General features: G+C 42.2%; 2 protein-coding genes across 5 annotated transcripts in view; one reads left to right on the forward strand and one right to left on the reverse strand.

Moving 5' to 3' along the window:
• The first annotated feature begins 103 nt into the window (after positions 1-103).
• FBXO7 (F-box protein 7) lies at positions 104-9,994 on the forward strand. 2 transcript variants are annotated; one of them, XM_064654916.1, is made up of 9 exons: positions 104-395; positions 1,710-2,019; positions 3,003-3,230; positions 4,585-4,726; positions 5,805-5,888; positions 6,993-7,085; positions 8,034-8,210; positions 8,859-8,896; positions 9,250-9,994. In XM_064654916.1, the coding sequence occupies exons 1-9, from the start codon at positions 274-276 to the stop codon at positions 9,652-9,654; spliced, it is 1,599 nt and encodes a 532-aa protein (XP_064510986.1). In that variant the 5' UTR covers positions 104-273; the 3' UTR covers positions 9,655-9,994. The 2 variants fall into 2 exon arrangements, with proteins under 2 accessions (XP_064510986.1, XP_064510987.1); XM_064654917.1 differs by lacking the exon at positions 8,034-8,210 and having other exon boundaries at positions 115-395.
• Positions 9,995-10,063: 69 nt separating this feature from the next.
• SYN3 (synapsin III) overlaps positions 10,064-18,160 on the reverse strand; it is a 205,898-nt gene continuing 197,801 nt past the window's right edge. For all 3 annotated transcript variants that reach the window (XM_064654915.1, XM_064654913.1, XM_064654914.1), the window contains 2 exons: positions 17,296-17,590; positions 10,064-15,797 (listed from right to left, as the gene is read on the reverse strand). In XM_064654915.1, coding sequence (XP_064510985.1) covers positions 15,665-15,797; positions 17,296-17,590 — 428 coding nt within the window. In that variant the 3' untranslated portion in view covers positions 10,064-15,664. The remainder of the gene's footprint in view (positions 15,798-17,295; positions 17,591-18,160) is intronic.

Below are 18,160 nucleotides of genomic sequence, written 5' to 3' on the forward strand. Positions count from 1 at the left end.
CCTGTCGCCGCCGCCGCCCGGCGGGGCCGCCGCCGCCGCGCAGGTCAGAGCGCGGCACGCCGAGGCAGCGATCGGGGGCGGGGCCGGGGCAGGGCTGGGGCGGTGCCGCGACAACCAAAACAACGGCGCGGCCCGGCCCGGCCCGGCAGCCCTTGCGCCCGCGCCTTGCCGCCACCTTCCCCACTGTCGCCGCCGCCGTCCGGCGGGGCCCGCTCGGGGCGCGAGGGGGGAGCGGAGACACTCCCCCCATACCCCGGTGGCGCCGCCGCCGCGATGAAGCTCCGCGTGCGGCTGCAGAAGCGAACGGCGGCCCTGGAGCTGCCGGGGGCGGAGCCAACGCTGGGGGAGCTGCGCGCGCAGCTGCGCGCGGCCCTGCTGCCCGCCTGGGGGTACAGGTACCGTGCGGACCAAACCATTGGGGGGCCCGAGGGGGGCGGCGGGGCCGTACCACGCGGGGGGGGGGGAAGAGGGGGATTCTGCCCCCCGCGACCCCCCGGACGCAGTGCTGCCCCCTGCCGGTCGGGCGCGGCCGTGCCGGGGAGCGCGTCCCGGGGGATTGAAGTCTTCCCGGTCTGACGGCTTTTCCCCTCGCACGGGGGTGCCCCGGCTCCTGCTGCCCCGGCTCCTGCAGCGCCCGGGACGCGTGCTGCTTCCCGGCTGATCGCTGCGGAACGGGAGAGCAAAACTTCGGGCGTGCTCGGCTTAGAAATGTGAATCCGCAGCTCAGTCAGAGCTGACTGGGGTTTGTGCGTGGCCCTTACGTGGGTGCAGGGTGTCAGTTTTACAGTTCCCTCAGGCTTCCTGGAGAGTCCCCGGGTTTAAATTAAGTAAACGTTTTATCTGTGAAGAACTCACGGCATACTCTGTAGGAGAGTGAAGTCTGCAGAACCAATTTAAGAATCGCCTACAAAAGGGGATTTTTCTGGCAGTGGCTGAAGGGTTTGTACCGCAAACCTCTAATTAGGTCCGATGTACTGGTGTTTCACTGGTGATTCACTTGTGACGTGGGCAGGAGAAATCTGAAGTTGCTGCTTGTCTTGCTACAGTGGGTGTATTTTAGGGTAGCTGCTTCCCTGCTAACCAGTTTCATTTCTATTTATTTTTTTTAATCCGTGCTTACCCTGAAGCATCTTATCTTATTACCCTCATTTGCGACTACCATCCTGTAGGACAGCTGCTGATCTTTGAAAGTAATGTTTTGCTTCATGAGAAAGCAAGATGGTTGAGTCTTCAGCAGTATTTGTTTTTAAATAATCTCAGCCACTAGTTTATTTAAAGCTTGTTTCCCTAGGTGTGATATCTTCGAATTTGAAGGACATTTGTTTGCTTTTGCTTGTAACTTTTTTATGAGAAATTTCTGTAAATGAAGTTTTATCTACCAAGCAGCTGCAGTTGCTTAAAATGTACCTAGAGAGAAACATGGGGGAAATAATTTCATAGATTTTTTTTGCCCTCACTCTTTCTCTAATATGTAGCTCATTATTAATGGATTAAACGGAGTATGCATTTCTAACTATACAGTCATGGAATCATTAAGGTTGGAAAAGACCTCCAGGATCATCAAGTCCAGCCTTTGTCTGATCACCACCATGTCAGCTGAACCATAGCACTAAGTGCCATGTCCAGTCATATATACCTCTGTATGCAGTTACCCAGTTGCAGCCAACCATGTTTCCTTACTTTTTTTTTTTTTTACTTTTATTTTTCAGTTCTGATACCAAGTTTTCAATAACATTGAACAGAAAAGATGCTCTCACAGAGGATCAGAAGACCTTAGCTTCGTACGGGATTGTTTCTGGTGATTTGATATGCTTACTTCTAGAAGAAGCAGATGGGCAACCCAGCCTACCTCCTCCTCCTTCTGCTCCTACTTCTCCTCCTCCCCCACTTCAGAATGGTCGTGAGCCGTCCACCTTGACCCCCAACAACAGTGAGGCAAACAGTCCAAAAGAAGAAGGGCAGAATGAACAATCTGACAACCAGAAAGCTCAGGGGGAAGTTCAAAAGAGTGATGAGAGGGTAAGTAGATGAGAATTGTCCTGTACAGCACAAGGCAAAAAAGAAGGTATGTTGTTGTGTCAATTGCTGTACTCTATAGGAGAGAGTCTCTTCGGAATATTTGGCTCCTAATACCTGTCCAGTGTTTATCCAGTTATTTGAATGGAAATTTGTCTCTCTACATTGTATATTACCTGTGGCAGAGAAGCTAATTCAGAGAGCCTAAAGTGTTTTAGATCTGACGTTTTTACAGGAGTGAATGTTTTTGCTGGAACATGCACTTTTCCTAAGGAAATTAGGATTATGTTTCTTACCTGCCTCAGTGCTGTCTTCTTGAGGAAACTGATTCTAGGTACTGAGCAGTTGCAACAGGCACTGCCTGTTGGAATTGGGCTCTTATTTTTTTTCTTTCATGACCTTTCCCTTTCTACTTTTTTATTTTTGTAATGTGTCTGTAGTTTTGTCAGATAACTTAATAACATGGTATGATTTTTGTAGAAGAAAGGAAGTTACAGTAAAGCCACAGTCCTCCTTAAGTGGCAGCAGATGCACTCCATGAATTTTTTTTTTCCCTGCTGTTTAGGCCTGTTGTGTTTGTTGGCAGTCCCAGTTACCATTTTGGTTACTTGCCATGCATGTTGGCTAAATTCAAATTAATGGTGATACTACAGTGATTAAATTATTCCTGTGTATGTTGCAAAAATTCTAATTCTGAAGGTTTACTATAGTATTACCATGTTGTCTTCAATTTGTGTATGCAATAAAATGACAGATCCTTTAATGAAGCACTTGTATTATAAAGATTAAAAGATACAGAGGCTATGTATATAATCCCAGTCTCCATCTGGAATGCTGGAAAATGGAGGTGTAATGAATCTTGTATGTACAACTTGTATGGGAAATCATGGGAAATGGAATAAGCAAAATATTGATGTAAAATATTGATGTATACAGAGGTGTAATTTTCTGAACAAAGTTATTTTATTTTTTGCTTTCTCCTGAAGGCAGGATCCAGCTTAGAATTTCCTTCTGGATTAGTCCCAGAAGATGTTGACCTGGAAGAAGGTACAGGCTCCTATCCCTCGGAACCCATGCTGTGCAGTGAAGCTGCTGATGGTGAAATACCCCATTCCTTGGAGATGCTCTACCTTTCTGCTGAGTGTACTAGTGCCACTGATGCCTTGATTGTTCTGGTTCATCTGCTCATGATGGAGACAGGCTATGTACCTCAGGTAGGTAGGTGCACAAGCAAATAGAAATTTCTTGGTCAGTGTGAGAAAGCTATGGAATATCATGGGAGTGTGTAATGCAAGATCCATCTGAGGATCTGCTTCTGCATTGTATATGTGAGTTGGCAGCAGGGGCTGCTGAAGTTCCAGCTTCTCTAATTTCCCTGACCAGTAATTCTTTGGGCTAAAGACTAGAGCAGATTTTAGGTGCCAGAGAAAAGGCCTGTCCCTGTGTTTCTTTTGGTCCTCAGCCACCCTAGGACCCAGGTGATAACTTTCTGTTTCTGCTTTATGCTCTTGAGCATGTGTAGATGTGCTTAAATTGTAGCACTTCATCAAAGTACTGCCTTAAGTGTCAGTGTCATCTCAATGGTAGCCTGCTCAAGTGGTGCTTAGCAAGGCCTAGGTCTGCCAAAATATTGTCTCCAATTCAATATGAACTTCAGCTAAGTGTTGTTAGGCTTTGGTTCCACTAATCTGTAGAGGTATCGTACTTGAGCACCTATGGCAATACCTCTGTACAATGTGTGAATTCACTTTTTCCCTTCCATTTGCATTTAATATTTACTCATAAGTGGCTGAACATGCAGAAGAAGACTTGATGTGAGGACAGGTGTTTAAATTCCCATATTTTTTTTCTTGCAGTGAGGCTAACTAAGCACATGTGGGTGTCTGGTTGACCAATACCAATTTAATAAATCTGCTAAGTTTATTACATCCCATAATTTGAAATACTACCTGAAGAATACATTTGCCACTGGGAAGAAAGTTTGTTTATGTCAGTGAGCAGGCTCGGAAGTAGGGAAGACAATTGCTTTACAGATTTAAGAGGAAAGAATCTACTTATACTTGTGGTTATGTCATATCCACCCCCTGGGATTCCATCTGAGCCTTTTCATACTGAAGTTGAAAGAAAAACTGTTAGTTGACTCAAGTTTTCGGATTAACTTCAAACTATGATTCTTACAACCTTGTCAGATATTGTAAGTTCACAGAAAAGGTGCAACAACATGTTTTTTGTGCAGCAAATTAATGTACATGCAGGAGCTATTGGAATGCTGGAATGGGTGACAGAATGAAGCACGTGTCTCAAAGAAATAGGTGTGAGTGATCACTGAAAAACCTTTCCTGTCAGGACAAAAAATTACTAAACTTCACCTTATATTTACTCTTCTGGGGAAAATAGTGTATAATCACATATACTCATAATCACGGTGTCATAATGTGCATTACAACTGACCTAAGAGTTGAATTGCAAACATCATTCTGCAATTTCTTAACTTTTAATCCTTTTCTTACCCCTCAGCATTGGTACACTGCTAAAGTGTGACAGTGTGTTACCTCGTTGCATTTTTAGGGGACAGAAGCCAAGGCAGTCTCTATGCCAGAGAAATGGAGGGGGAATGGTGTTTATAAGCTACAGTACACACATCCCCTTTGCGAGGAAGGTTCTGCTGGTTTGACTTGTGTGCCTCTGGGAGATCTTGTTGCTATTAATGGTAAGTCAGTCAAATTTTTATCCTGGATGCGCATTGCTAAGTATCACCATTGTTTAGCAGGAGAAAACTTATATGCACTTTCGTGAGGTAAGTTTTGAGCTGCACCTTTATTACTTGGGTTGCTGAGGTGCAGGAGATGCCACTTCCTGATGCTGAATACTCGTGCCATTTCTGGTCTCTGTGTTAACTGTTTGCCTCCCTCTAATTATAACAGATCAGTCCTTAGGAGATTCAGCTGGTCTTTTCACAGCAATGTTTTAGAATTTTTTTGTGTCTCATTTCACATGAACTTTGATATACATTGCCAGACATGAAAAGAAGTAGATCTGCTCCAGCTACAGTATTGTGTTTTATGTTCTTTGCTAGACTTAAAACTTCCAGACTATGTATTCTTTAGCTCTGATGTATAGTCTTTCCTGTAGTACACTAACTGTGATCTCAAAAATTGTTTTTAGTTTAAGACATTCAGTCTAGAAAAATTATAGAAGTCTATTTTTTTTGAGCAACTACTGAATCACTTGATGGGGTTTTTTGAGTTTTTTTTGTCTTTTATTCCTTTCTATTTTTTATTTTATTTAGTATTTGAGTAATTCCACATTTTTGTGGAAACAATATTAAATTGGGACTTGGTTCTAATTTTAATCTTTGATTAAATCTTTTACGTTTCTATGTAAAACTTGTAGCTGATTTTGCCAATTTGTATAAGCACATATATTTTCTCAGAACCTGTACATGTTATGATCAGATGTTTTAACCAAGTTGGGTTAAGGTTAGATTTAGGACAGTATTATAGCTACCATGCATAGAGTGTTCATAAAGTAAACTTCTGTGTTACATCTCTTTTCATGTGATAGAATTGTTGAAGGTAATACTTGGTTGCTGCTTTGCTATTTTAAATGCCTTTTTTTAAAAAGTTTTTATTTGTCTACCTGCTTGCTGTAGTTGGGTATTTTCCTTGTGGGATCTTGTAAGGGAGGAAAGTAAAACATCTCTAAAGAGTAAAGCAGTAATGAAGTGGTCTTTGTCATCTCTCAGCATGTTTTAAGTTTTGAAGTGTCTTTTTTTTTTATATTTGCAGCAACATTAAAAATCAACAACGAGATTAGAAGTGTTAAGAGGATCCAGCTATTGCCAGCATCCTTTGTTTCCTTTCAGGACCCAGGTATGGCTGAGCTATGATACTCATAAGTAGTAAACTGAAAAGTAAAGAAGTGACACAGTGGGTAAAAAGATGCTTTAGTATAGCACCAAATAGGTACAGAATAGCAAAAAAGAATAAAAATGTAGTTACCATTTAGATTAGTCATAACTTTGTGGTAAAAGGAATTCAGAGTGTAGCCATTTATTCATATTTTGTGAAAACAAATTGTATTTCTTGGATTAACAATGTTAGAAAAGAACCTTGCAAAGTCCAATTTATCCTTTGGCCCCTATGCCTGTAATTTATGAGGTCCTAAGCGTATGTGTGGATCTCTGGGACAGCAGTGCTGGAAAATACCCCCTTTCTGCCTGACAGCTCAGGGCTTCAGAGGCTGGTGGTACCTACACTCTTGTTGTGGCACTGTAATGGTTAAATTCTTTTTGTCAGAAAACATGTGCTGGCCACATAGGTTTCTCCAGAGTGCCAAAGTTGGAGGGAAGACTAAATCAAGGAAGCAGAGAAGGGCAGATTGATGTGGATCCTTGTGAGCACAGGCCTGACTAGTGTTTTGTTCTCTGAAGTAGATGAGCTGCTATATTGGCAGTTGAGACTGACTTGATGTCCTATGATATGTTCTGGGTAGTCCCAGTCACTGGCGTATAAGTCTAATTGAAAGGCTTTAGAAGAACTGAGTACTGAAATGTGTCCAATATAACAGTAGAGTCTTCTGGCTCTCCTTTCTTCAGAGAACAGAATGCATAACCACTTCTGTCAGAAAAATTATTATTTCAGGCATTTAGAACACAGATGTATGTTACACATGAGCTTTGTAATCTGACAAAGGAGTCTCTTGACAGCTTGAGAGTCGGTTTGTTTCTGGATAACTCAAGTCTTCCCCTTAACTGTGCTTTTTAAGGCCAAAGGGAAAGCTGAGCCTGACCATGGAAATGGTCTCTAGTTGCCAATGACTGACTTGTTGCAAGCAAGTTACACTGTAGCTGCAGAGCTGCTCCCATCGAGATCATAAGCAGATTAGAGTTCTGCTTACAAGAACACTGTAATTCTCATATAATTTTTGCGTTATAAACTTTTGAAGTTAAGCTTTTTACCTCTCTTCTTTGATAGAGAAGGTTGCAGGTGTTTACAAAGACCTTCAGAAGTTATCCCGTCTCTTTAAAGACCAGCTGGTTTACTCTCTCCTGGCTGCTGCCCGACAAGGTGAGAGAAAATATTTATGTTAGAGATGATACTTAATTTGTGAGGATGGAAGGGAGGGGGTCTATCGAAAATCTTGAAGGAAAAGTGTTAGAAACAGCTTCTCAGTGATGGCTATATAAAAAGTAAGCATAAAGTAATATATATATTCTAAAGAAATTATATTGATCTTTGTAACTGAGAAAATATTAATATAATTCTGGTTTTAATTTTTCATTGCTCTAGTCTCAATTCAGAGACTGAAATGGAGTGGCTGTTTTTCACGCCTAATGATGAGAAAATCATACCATAATAATTTTGTAGCAGTAGTTCTATAGTTTTGAACTATTTCTTTGTCAATACAGAAAAATTTGTATAGCATCATATTTGGAAGTCTAACCTCAGTAATGATCTTGTCAGTAACTGTTCATTGAGGGCTTGGAAGGGATGTTAGGAAGTAACCCAAGCTGGTGTTTGTGAGGCAGTAGGAAGCCAGGCTGTCCCTGCATAGTTACTGCTGTAAAAGGTCTGAGCTTTGTGTTCTGAAGACTATTCAATGGAATTCCCTCTAGACTTCAGTGCAGGAAGGTTTTATGTGAAGCATGTGCTCTGTACTTAATGTGTATTTTGCAGACTCATGAAATTGGGCAGGTCTTTTTTTCTTTACCTATTCTTTTGTTCTGTAGCCTATAAATATAGTTAGATGTTTGGGATGTTTCTTAGGCGTAGTGGTCAGTATAAAGTGTCATTTGCCCTATTTCGTGCACTCTATAGGTGTACTTAGAGTTGCAAGAGGTCTGTTTTGCAAGAAGTCACATCACAGTAGTTGCTGAGAAAAGTGGTGCAACTCAGGTACGAAGGGGAGAGGATTTAAGGGAAAGATTATAATGTTCTTTCTTTCTTTTAGGGTCTTTAGAGATAGAGTAAACTCCACACCACTTAAGTGATACTTCTGTTTTCTTCACTGTGTAGCTCTGAACTTGCCAGATGTGTTTGGGTTAGTGGTCCTTCCTCTTGAGCTCAAGCTTCGGATTTTCAGGCTTCTAGATGTCCGTTCACTCATCTCTCTCTCTGCTGTTTGCCGTGATCTTTACACAGCTTCAAATGACCAGCTTCTGTGGAGGTTTATGTATCTGCGGGATTTCCGAGGTAATGCCGAGGCACGTCTTTCTCTAATTGCTTCGTGTTAACAGAGGGATTAGGTGTGACAGATTTTGATAAGAGGCTCCTCAGGCAACCAGTAATGTTATTTAAACACTCTGAGGAAATGCAGTACAGTTGGTCAGCTGTAATTCAGGTGGATGCACAGTGTTAAGTCAGGAAAATTGCTGACAATCTTCTGAGCCATTACTGGTGGACCATGTGGTTCTTCCCATTGTGTGGTGCAGGCCTTCCTTGTTTTCATGTTTCCTTTGCTACTCTGGTGTACTGGCTATTGCAGATATTAGGAAGTGGAGGGAGGATATATTCCTGCTACAATTTCTCACACAGGATTGAAGAAACAAAGGTAGTCAAGGGAAGTGCTGTCAGAAGGCACAGGTGGGGACAGTATTTCTGGGATTTCTCTACTTAGTACCATTTGGAGATAATGCTTTACACAGAATGAGTGTGCAAGTAGATTACCTTTTGAATGGTCCTGGAGCTTTATATTTTTTAAGATGTGTTATCTTTATGAAAGGATGTATTGACCAAATAGTGTCTTTTCCTGTCTTGATTATTCTGCAACTTCTGACAAACTCTGGGCACCTGTGGCACAAATGCTACTTGCTTTTCTTAATTTTTTCCTTCTCTTTGTAGATCCTATTGCAAGGCCTCGTGATACAGACTGGAAAGAAGTAGGTGGCTTTTTTATATAATCTCTCTGAGATGAGTCTAATTTGAGAATTAAGCACAGATTTTGGGAGGCAGTAATGAGTTAAATTTTAGTTTAAAAGTATGGCGTTCCATGTATGCATGTTCGTCGGAACAGGGGAAAGCAGCATCAACAAGTTACATGGTGTGAGCCTGAATTGTGGGTTAGAGATCTTCCAGAGATGCTGTGTCTGGGCTTTGGCAAGCAGGGGAGTTGCTGCTCTGGGTTTTCAGACTGGTGAGGAGCACTTTTTTGAGAAGTACCATAAACCTGAATGCAGCTGCTGAAGCTGGAACACTTACAGAGCTTTAAAATGCCTTCTTTTTCTGTCTGCAGCTATACAAGAAAAAGTTGAAACAGAAGAAGGAGGCCCTGAGATGGAGGCACATGATGTTTCTGCCCCCTATACCTCATCCAATCCCCTTTCATCCTAACCCATTCTATCCTAATCCCTTTCCTCCCAACCCATTCCCATCAAACCCAATCTATCCCCCAATGATCATTGGTGGAGAATATGATGAGAGACCAACACTTCCGTATGTTGGAGACCCAATTAACTCACTCATTCCTGGCCAGGGAGAAGCACCAGGTCAGTTTCCTCCATTCAGACCACCCTTTGACCCTATTGGTTCCTTGCCTGGAGCAAGCCCTACGCTTCCAGGACGAGCTGGTCCCAATGACAGGTTTCCACCCAGACCCAGCCGGGGCCGCCCCATGGACATTCGCCGTGCGTTCATTTGATCGAGGCTTTTTCCTGCAGTGAGTTTTCTAGTCGCTGAGCTTGCTTCCTAACTGCAGGAGATTGCAAATCCCAGGCACTAACACCTGCCTTCTCTTCAGATTGTGTCAAGAACATGTGTGCATGGTAGTGTTCCAGCCAAAAAGGCTGGGTTTGTTTTGTGCTCTGGTAGTGCTGTACCACCTGGCACTCAGGTCTGTTTCACAAAGAGCTACAACTTAGAGCAGTTTGTTCTCCTTCCCCTCCTCCTTGCCCTTAGTTGTCTGTGAAGTGCCACTTACAGACCAGAAGGATACCGACCAAATACTTGCTGCATCAGATAAAGAGCACTTTAAATACAAACCCTATACTTGTCTGTCTTATTTGAAGAGTTTTACTAAATTTCCAGGAGAAATGATGATGTTTAAAATCTACCAGGCTAATTAATAATCTTTATTAACAAAAAAGTTACCATGTACCACATAGAACAGGATACTACCACTGTCATGGTAGATGTGTGTTCATGGATATTTTTGAATATGTTGTTTCCTTTTTCCTGTAATGTTTTATTAGGTAAAAAGCATTTTTGTATTGTTACTTAATGCACAAAGAATACAGGGAAGGAATTTTCTTTACAATAGAAGTATTAGAACACAAATGAATTCATTTTACAAACAACTGAGTAAAGTCATGCTACAGTGCAACTCAGAAATCTAAACAGAAGCAGAGCAACTTTACAAAGAATCAGCAGCAAAACTTTTGTCTTTCTCTTTGACTTTACAAATAAGGATCTGTAGTACATGGCTGCATTTACTGTGTGTGAACTAAAAGTGGTGCAAAAATGCATCTTCTCTCCCTGTCTGACTTAAGGAATTAAATAGGCTGACCTGGTTGCAGTGGAAATGGGGTCACAACAACATGAGAAGCAGAATGAATTCTCACTTCAATTCAGTGAATTCCATTTAATTCCATTACTTAAGTATCAGATTATATCTTGCCAAAAAGAAATGTGTTGTAGCATGTTATGAGCACCTTTCAAGTATTGTCTTATTAACTAATGAGCAACTAACAAGACCAATGTTAAAGTCTCCTGATGAGATCTGCAGGCTGACACTGGAGCTCAATTAAAGGAAGACCAGAATGACTAAACTTTGCTAGAACTTTTAATTCCTTACCTATTTTTTAAGCTGATTGATCTCAGTGTTTCTATAAATGTAAATGGTACTGATGACTGTTGTGACAACTGATACTATTTTCTAAAACCTTTTTGAAATTCCAACAGTGGAAATGGAATGGCATTTCCTGTTAAATACAAGCTATTTAATCAGTGATACTTATGTGCTTTTTCAGGTGATATTTCAGTGACTCATCTTGTTTTGTATAATATCAGCTGACTTCAGTAGGGTCAGGAAGTTTTGCCAAGTAAAATATAATACTTTATTTTGCTGTCAAAAGTTGTATTGCTTCTTTCTTCCCTTTTCTACTTCACAGCAATGGATTCCCTTCAATATCAAGATGATCCTTAACTTTCAACATTTACCTGCAGTGGTTGAATTGTCTTGTTCCAAAAGAATTTTCACAAGTGAAATTCGTAGTCAGACCTCTGTAAAGAAGCTTACAGTGTTTCTTTATATTCCCCTGACTATAAAAAGGAAAAGGGAAATCTACACTGCGCTGGTCTTGCACCATCTTGTCCTTGTGATGAGTGCTTCAGCAATGAATACATAATATTCAGATAAGGTTATACAAAATGTTTTATCAGTTAAAGCTGTAACTTACCCTTTTTGGGTTTTTTTTCAAGTTATTTCTGGGAACAATGATCTCTGTGCATGTGAGATAAGTCAGTTTTGTGGTGCCAGTGGTACTCGCATGGCCATTGCCTTGATGACAATCGCGGGACTTACCCTGCTGGCAGGCCGTGTCCTTCTCTGGAATTGGGCTGTGTCTGCCATGAGGACAACCATGAAGTTATACTTCTGCCAGGCTGATGCCAGAGGTTCAGTTTATCCTGGATTTTGTCATTTGAATTTTTTTTTTTTTTTGAAGACATGAACTCAGCCTTTTTACACATATACCACTAAAGGACCTGAAGGTATTCCTCCCCATTTTTGTTGTCCTTCACATTGTAGTAAAGGTATTGTGAGCCAAAGATAAAGGAACCTGATTACCCGGAACTGTCAAGTTCCTTAAAGAGGAGTTCCTGTTATTCATAAAACAGGATATGAAATATAAAGTGAATATCTCTGGGCCAACAGTATAAAATTAGAAGACAAAACAGAGGAAATACTTGAAAACTAGCTGCTTGCTTTGTTTATTTGCCAGCTCCTAAGTCAAGTGTGTGTGTGATTCCTGTTGTAAACTTCTATAAAAGAGAAGTCACAAAAGATGAAATGCCTGAAGATGGGCATTTCTTACCTGTACTGTTCATCAGTACCCAACACTGTTAACGTTGCTACTAAGAGTCACTTGCAAATAAGGAACTATTTTCCTTGGCTTTTCTATTTATTGTTTTATCTTACTCATGAAACTTAGACCCAACCAGATGTGAAGCAGCTGAGCCATACACAGGGTGTAAAGTCTTGTGTACCTGCTTGTGGTTAGTGGAAGACAGTAAAGTACTCTGCATTTACAAGTAGGACTGCTGTTCTTCTGGACCTTGGCTTGCCTGGGAATGTAAATGACATTTCTCTTGAAATACCACACCTAGCTATGACAAGAAAATCAAGATGTTTCTCAGTTTGTATCTAAACAGCAAAATGTAAACTAATTTTCCAGGTGGTGGATATGGGTGGGTGTCATAGCTGCCTACCAGCTCCTTCCTGGGTTGGATCCAAATGCACAAACCTACTCATGCTTCCTGGCTTCCATGTGAAGAAAATTAAAGCAAACAAGACAAAAGAAAGCTCTGACCAGGTGCTCAGTTTTCACAGCTGTGTGAGAAAGGTCCCAAGGCATGCTGTGGGGCTTGTCTGCCCTGTGATTTAAATGTAGCTTCTATTTACTAGTTTTTCTGTTGCCTTCTTACTGCCCCTAGCTCCAGCTGTTATATTTCGGTAGCTAAATACCTCTTGGGTATACCTTAGTTTTCCATTCATGTAAATGGAGAATATACCCCTTGTATTCCCTCTGTCTCTTTGTTGGAGTGTAGGGATTTTGGACTAGAAACCTCGCATCAAAGGTGACAACCTGAGGTTTGGATGATGCATATGTGAATCTCCTGCTAGCCACAACATCTAGTATGTGAGCATCATAATTGTAGACTTGAGTTGTGCTGTTGGGACATTCATAGGACACAGCATAGATTTTCATCATTTTAACTCAGGAAATCAACTCACTGTTTTCATTAAAGCACTTCTATGAATAGAAATGAAGATGCTTTTCAGGAACTATGGGAATAACTAAGATAAGCTGACAATGCCTGTTGCTCGTACTTGTAGCTAGAAGGAGGGGAGATGCAATTCTGTTTGCTTGTCCCTGGAAAGGTGACAGCTGGGAGCTGTAGGCAAATTAAGATACTTGAGTCACTGTTAGGTATCAAGTCAGCAGTGCTATCCTGTTACTGTGGTCCATCGGAGGACAGCCCTGCTGTGTTCAAATGCGGCATCAGCAAATGATCCAGCTGTTGTGGTTTCAGTGATGAACTGGGGTCGATTTATGGGGCCGTGTCATACTAGTCACTAGTTACTTTTTTTGTATATGTCGTGTTGGTAAGGGAGACATAAAGAGTTTCAGGGGATAGAACAGTTGAGGATTCTGGCAGTAAACTTTTATTTCTGACTCTGCATCTCCGGTGACCATTTAGTAGGGAAAGGCATTAAACCATGCTGAGGGAAGTGTTACAGAAGGAAATCCTCTCCCGCCAGCATTGTATTACCTCTTCTCCGTATAGTGGAGCCTGTTAATCTGCTATTCTTGCCAGTGGGACCAGTCTTGCTCAAGCCCATTTGTCACGCTTTTATTGCTCCTGGAGACTCCAAAACATCAGGGACTGTTTTTTTTCTCAGACAATGACATGTATTTATGATGCTACATTGTAAACTGCTTAGCAAACCTTGAAGGACAACACAGAACTGGGGACGAAAATAACAACAGAAACAAATAATCAGAGAGTAAGGTGGTCCTGTAATACTGGCCTTGAGGTATAAATCATTGATCCAGATGTGTCTCTTGAGAGACTTCCAACCTGGAAAAGCTATGCTGTTACTTGCCATTATATGTGCAAAGGCCTGCTCAGGGGTAGGTCATACAAGGTCCAGATGACTGCATTGGATTTAGATGTTCATTACAGGTGCTATGCAGGAAGGATTTCCATGTTTGGCTTTATTCCCACCAGTGAATCATAAGATCTGAGATGGCAAATGCAGCTGTTGCTTTTGCTGTTTTGGGGATCTCCTGGTTTAAGTGACAGCAAAGATCTGTGCCATTGGCTGAAATATTTTTTTAACTTAGAACTTACTGACCTCCCTGGGCATTCCTAAGTATCATCATGGTGAAGTTGCTAAGGGAAGCACAAAGCCAAGTCTGGCCTTGAAGCTGTATTTTGAGGAGGTGGGATGAGGCTGACACCTGCATTAGGTATATTATAACCAGAGCTCACAGGGTGCAAGGGGGCTCTCACCTGGCAGAAATAGCTATAAATACATGGATTTACCCAGGGTGGGTTTTTGCAATCATGAACATAGCTTGTGTCATTCCTGGGTTTTGTGATATCCAAGTTCTAGTATATGGGCACATACATGGTTTCATTCAGTGTTGCAGGCTTAGAGAAAAAGCACACTGGTGAAGATCCATCTCTGTCTTCTCTGGAAGAATAATTCTTAGAGATGGTTAGAGAGGACCAATACTGATTCTGACCAGCTTGGGGTAATCCCATACATGTCCTGCCATGGCTTGATGTCTCTGGATGTACCCAGCTCATCTTATTTGTGAAGTATAATTTTCCTGTTCTGTTGCAGGTTTGTCACCTTGCATTTATTTTGCATTCACCCCAGCGAAGTCAGTGGGAGTTCAGGGAGGGAGACAGGATTTCACTCCATATCTCTGTCCATTCGGTATTATGGAACACTCAGCACACAAGTATGTGCACCTCATCAGCTCTGCTATTAATTAGGCACGTTCCTGAGGGAAATGCTTAGCCAGATGTGACCAAGTCACCAAAGTGCTTGGAGTTTAGCTGGGTTTTGTCTGGAATTTGTGTGAACTGTGAATGTGAACTCTGGTGTTTTCAGGGGCAGGGGAAGAAGTTGTTTTTTATGTGGAAGACCCATTTCTCAGGTTATTTTTGAGCTAAGGCTACAGGGTTAGAACACAATGTTTTTCTCTCAGAACTTGGGAATCGTGCAGGGGACATAAATGCAAGGCATGAAACAGAGATCTTTTATCTGCTATGAGCAGAGAGATCTGGAATAAACCAGGAGTCCATCTGGATGACCTGCTCATGTGATCTTTGGCGCTTACTGATGCCTGGTACCATATTTAACTTTGATGTAGTTTTGCTCTGAAAAGTGACCTTTTATGAAGTTGGTATCACAAAGTTCCACAGTTCACTGTATTTCCATGCTCAAACATGCTCACTTTATCAGTCAATGAGTACTTATTCTTGACTCTACCTTTGCATATGTGTTTCTGAAAGAAGCCCATGTTTTTTAGGTCAACCTTAACAAGAATTCAGTAATTGGAAGTTAGCAATTGTATTGACTATGTACAAATCAAAATAAAACCCAGTTTGCACTGTCATAACTGTGTCGACTCCACAGAAGTTAGCAAGAGTAAAATTGCTTTACAATTCAGTCATTTGAACAGATCTGATTATGCAGAAAAAACAATGAAGTAGTGACATTTTTATGCAGTCACTTTTCAGACTGTTATTAGAATATTTTCTTTGTATTAAAACAACTGTAGTTTTCTAAATTCCCTTTACCCAGGTGGTAGTTGTAAGTCGCTGGGTTCCACTGAGTGTATTCCAGGATGACATCAGGTATGCTATTATGCAGAGTGAGGATTGACAAAAGCACAGATCCACCTGCAGAACTGTTAATCAGAAAACAGGCTAGCAAATGATTTCCTCAGGTTGCGGATGGTCTCAGCTTTTGCTTCATCTTCACTGGCATTTCCCCGCTGAGGTGATTCAGATATGCTGAAGGTGTTTGTCAGGGACTGCGATTTGCTGAAATGGAAAACAGAGTTCTGGCTCAGCAGGAGAAGGTGGTAATTCAAAGCTGGTTACTGATGCTTTGTGTTCCATCACACAGACAAATTCAAGAATAAAAGGAGAGGTTAGCAAGGATAATCTCCATGTGCTAAGACATCTAAGAATGGGGAGTTGGGAAATGATGTGACATGGACAAGTGGCTCAATCCAGACTGGTGAGAGTTGATGAAAACATCTGACTAAAAGTATGCAACTGCCATTTGGTGCGGCTGTTGTGAGGAACTGTTAAGTAATTTCAGTACTAATGCAGAAGAATGGATTCATACTGAAGGTCACCTGTCTCTCATCAGCTGTACCATGAATGACAGCCCTGTCCTTTCAGCTGTGAGAGCACAAGAGGTTTGGTAAGTTGGTAGCCATGTCCCCTGCAATGTGTGCATTTGCCTGCCCTCCCTAGCCTGTGTGCTCTGACTGTCAGCTCTGTAATATAGGTCTTTTGGTTGGCCACACTGCTCCTGCTGGGTATGTACCTGCTAGTGTTTAACTTCAGGACTGTGTTTTTAAAGTAAATCTCCCAATTTTCCCTGCTACTGTGCTTAGTCACTGAGTGGTTTCTTCTGGTCAGTAATAGGTATCCACCACAAGACCAGACTCTCAAAACCAAGTACCTGAAATATGTATAGTGTGGTGACTGCATCCTTAACACCAACATTTTGATCCTTAAGTACACTTTTTTTGGTTTGTCTTGCTAATGTAAACATCATCACTGAAAGCCTATTCCAGAATATCACTCCTCTGATTCCTAGAAATTGTCTTCTCATTCCTAGCCTATATTTTGTTCTGGCCAGTTCATACCAATTTGCTCGTGTTAACTTTTTGTCAGCATCAGACTTTTTTTTTGCCAATCTTTCCTGCCATGGTGCCAACCAGATATGCTCCATGAAGCAGCCAAGGCTGCTATCAGAGATCAACAATAATTCATTGGTGTGCTCTGCTCCAGAAGAGCACTTCAACATACAGTCACTCATCTGGAGTTTCATATATATGAGTAGGGCCACTTCCCCTTGCCCCCCCTCCCCTCCCTTTTTGCTACCAATTGCAAAAAATTGCCCAGAAAAGAAGCTGTGTGGCTCCTGCATTCAGGGAATAGTGAAGGAATGACTCCTGTTGAGCTTTCTGGGCCGTATTGTGTTGTTTACAGCCTGTAAGGTGTGTGCACCCTACTGGGAAGGCAGTGGCTGTGTTGATATGGCCAGGGTAGAGCACATGATTAACAATGAGCACAAGAACAAGAGGAAGAATGTGAATTCTTAGTGATGTCAAATACAACTTGTTCTTCCTGACAACAGGTCAATGGTGGCCCGTTATGCCCAGGGATATTTATATATACCTCTGAAGTCACTCACAGTTATGCAGGTCTTTGTCCCTGGGGACTTCTGCCTGACAACAGGTGATATGTTCTTCATGTCAGCTCAGGGTATCTACAGATAGTAGCAGGTTATCAGAGCACTTACTTCAGGTGTGGGTGAGGGGCAACTTGCTGTTTGGATGTTTCTGTCGGGCTTGGCTGGCTTGGAGCCCGGCCTTGGGCAGGAGGTCTAGGCTGCTGTGGAGGGAATGCGCCCGCCTTGGAAGCCTGGACTGGAGAGGACCCAGTTGCTGATCGGACTTGCTGTGGAGATCCAGGTGACCTTTGTTGAGGGGAAGTGGACAGAGGACTCTGGGGCTGCTGTCCTTGAGGAGAGAGCCGCTGCTGCGGAGGTACGTTTGTTCGCGTAGGCTGAGATCCTTGTGGCTGGCGTGGTCCACCTGAAAGGGACATGTAGACATAAATGTGAGGGAGTGCATGTGATGGACAACAAGCACGAAACATCTATATGGAAGAACAGGTCTTGCTAAGGGGAGAGACTCTTCAGTTTAGCTTCATTGGGAAGAATGAGGAAAAACCTCTCTTATAGGCCTAAAATTGGTGTCATGCCCTCTTCTGTAGAGTTGTCCATTTTTCTACCTCCTTCAGCACTAAAGAAGACCCTCCACTCTCCCTGAAGGGAGTCACTTCAACCTGTTTTACTCTTCCATGTGTCTGGTATTTCTTTTTCTTGGTAAACACATCCTGCTTGGGGAAGGAAGAGTCACTGGAGAACCAACTCTGTGGGAAATGAAAGCTAACTGGTCTGGTTTGGGTCATCGATCCCTTCATGGGCCCAGCAGTTTGATGTGAGACACTCCATCCTATCACCATCCATCATACCAGCTGCACTGGTAGCAGACTCTGAAGAGGAAGTGGAAAACAATTGGATGTGACATGAGAAATTGCTGGACATGACAGATAACACTGTGAGAGCCTGACAAAAGTTACAGATAGTGTTGTGAGGGCTG

Source organism: Pseudopipra pipra, chromosome 5 (genome assembly GCF_036250125.1).
Source record: "Pseudopipra pipra isolate bDixPip1 chromosome 5, bDixPip1.hap1, whole genome shotgun sequence".
NCBI lineage: Eukaryota > Metazoa > Chordata > Aves > Passeriformes > Pipridae > Pseudopipra > Pseudopipra pipra.

Excerpts from the sequence above, each read along its gene's own strand:
- FBXO7 (XM_064654916.1), top strand. The coding sequence starts at position 274 with ATGAAGCTCCGCGTGCGGCTGCAGAAGCGAACGGCGGCCCTGGAGCTG. Across the intron at positions 4,727-5,804 it reads AGATCTTGTTGCTATTAATG|CAACATTAAAAATCAACAAC; the intron begins GTAAGTCAGTCA and ends TTATATTTGCAG. Across the intron at positions 8,897-9,249 it reads GTGATACAGACTGGAAAGAA|CTATACAAGAAAAAGTTGAA; the intron begins GTAGGTGGCTTT and ends TTCTGTCTGCAG.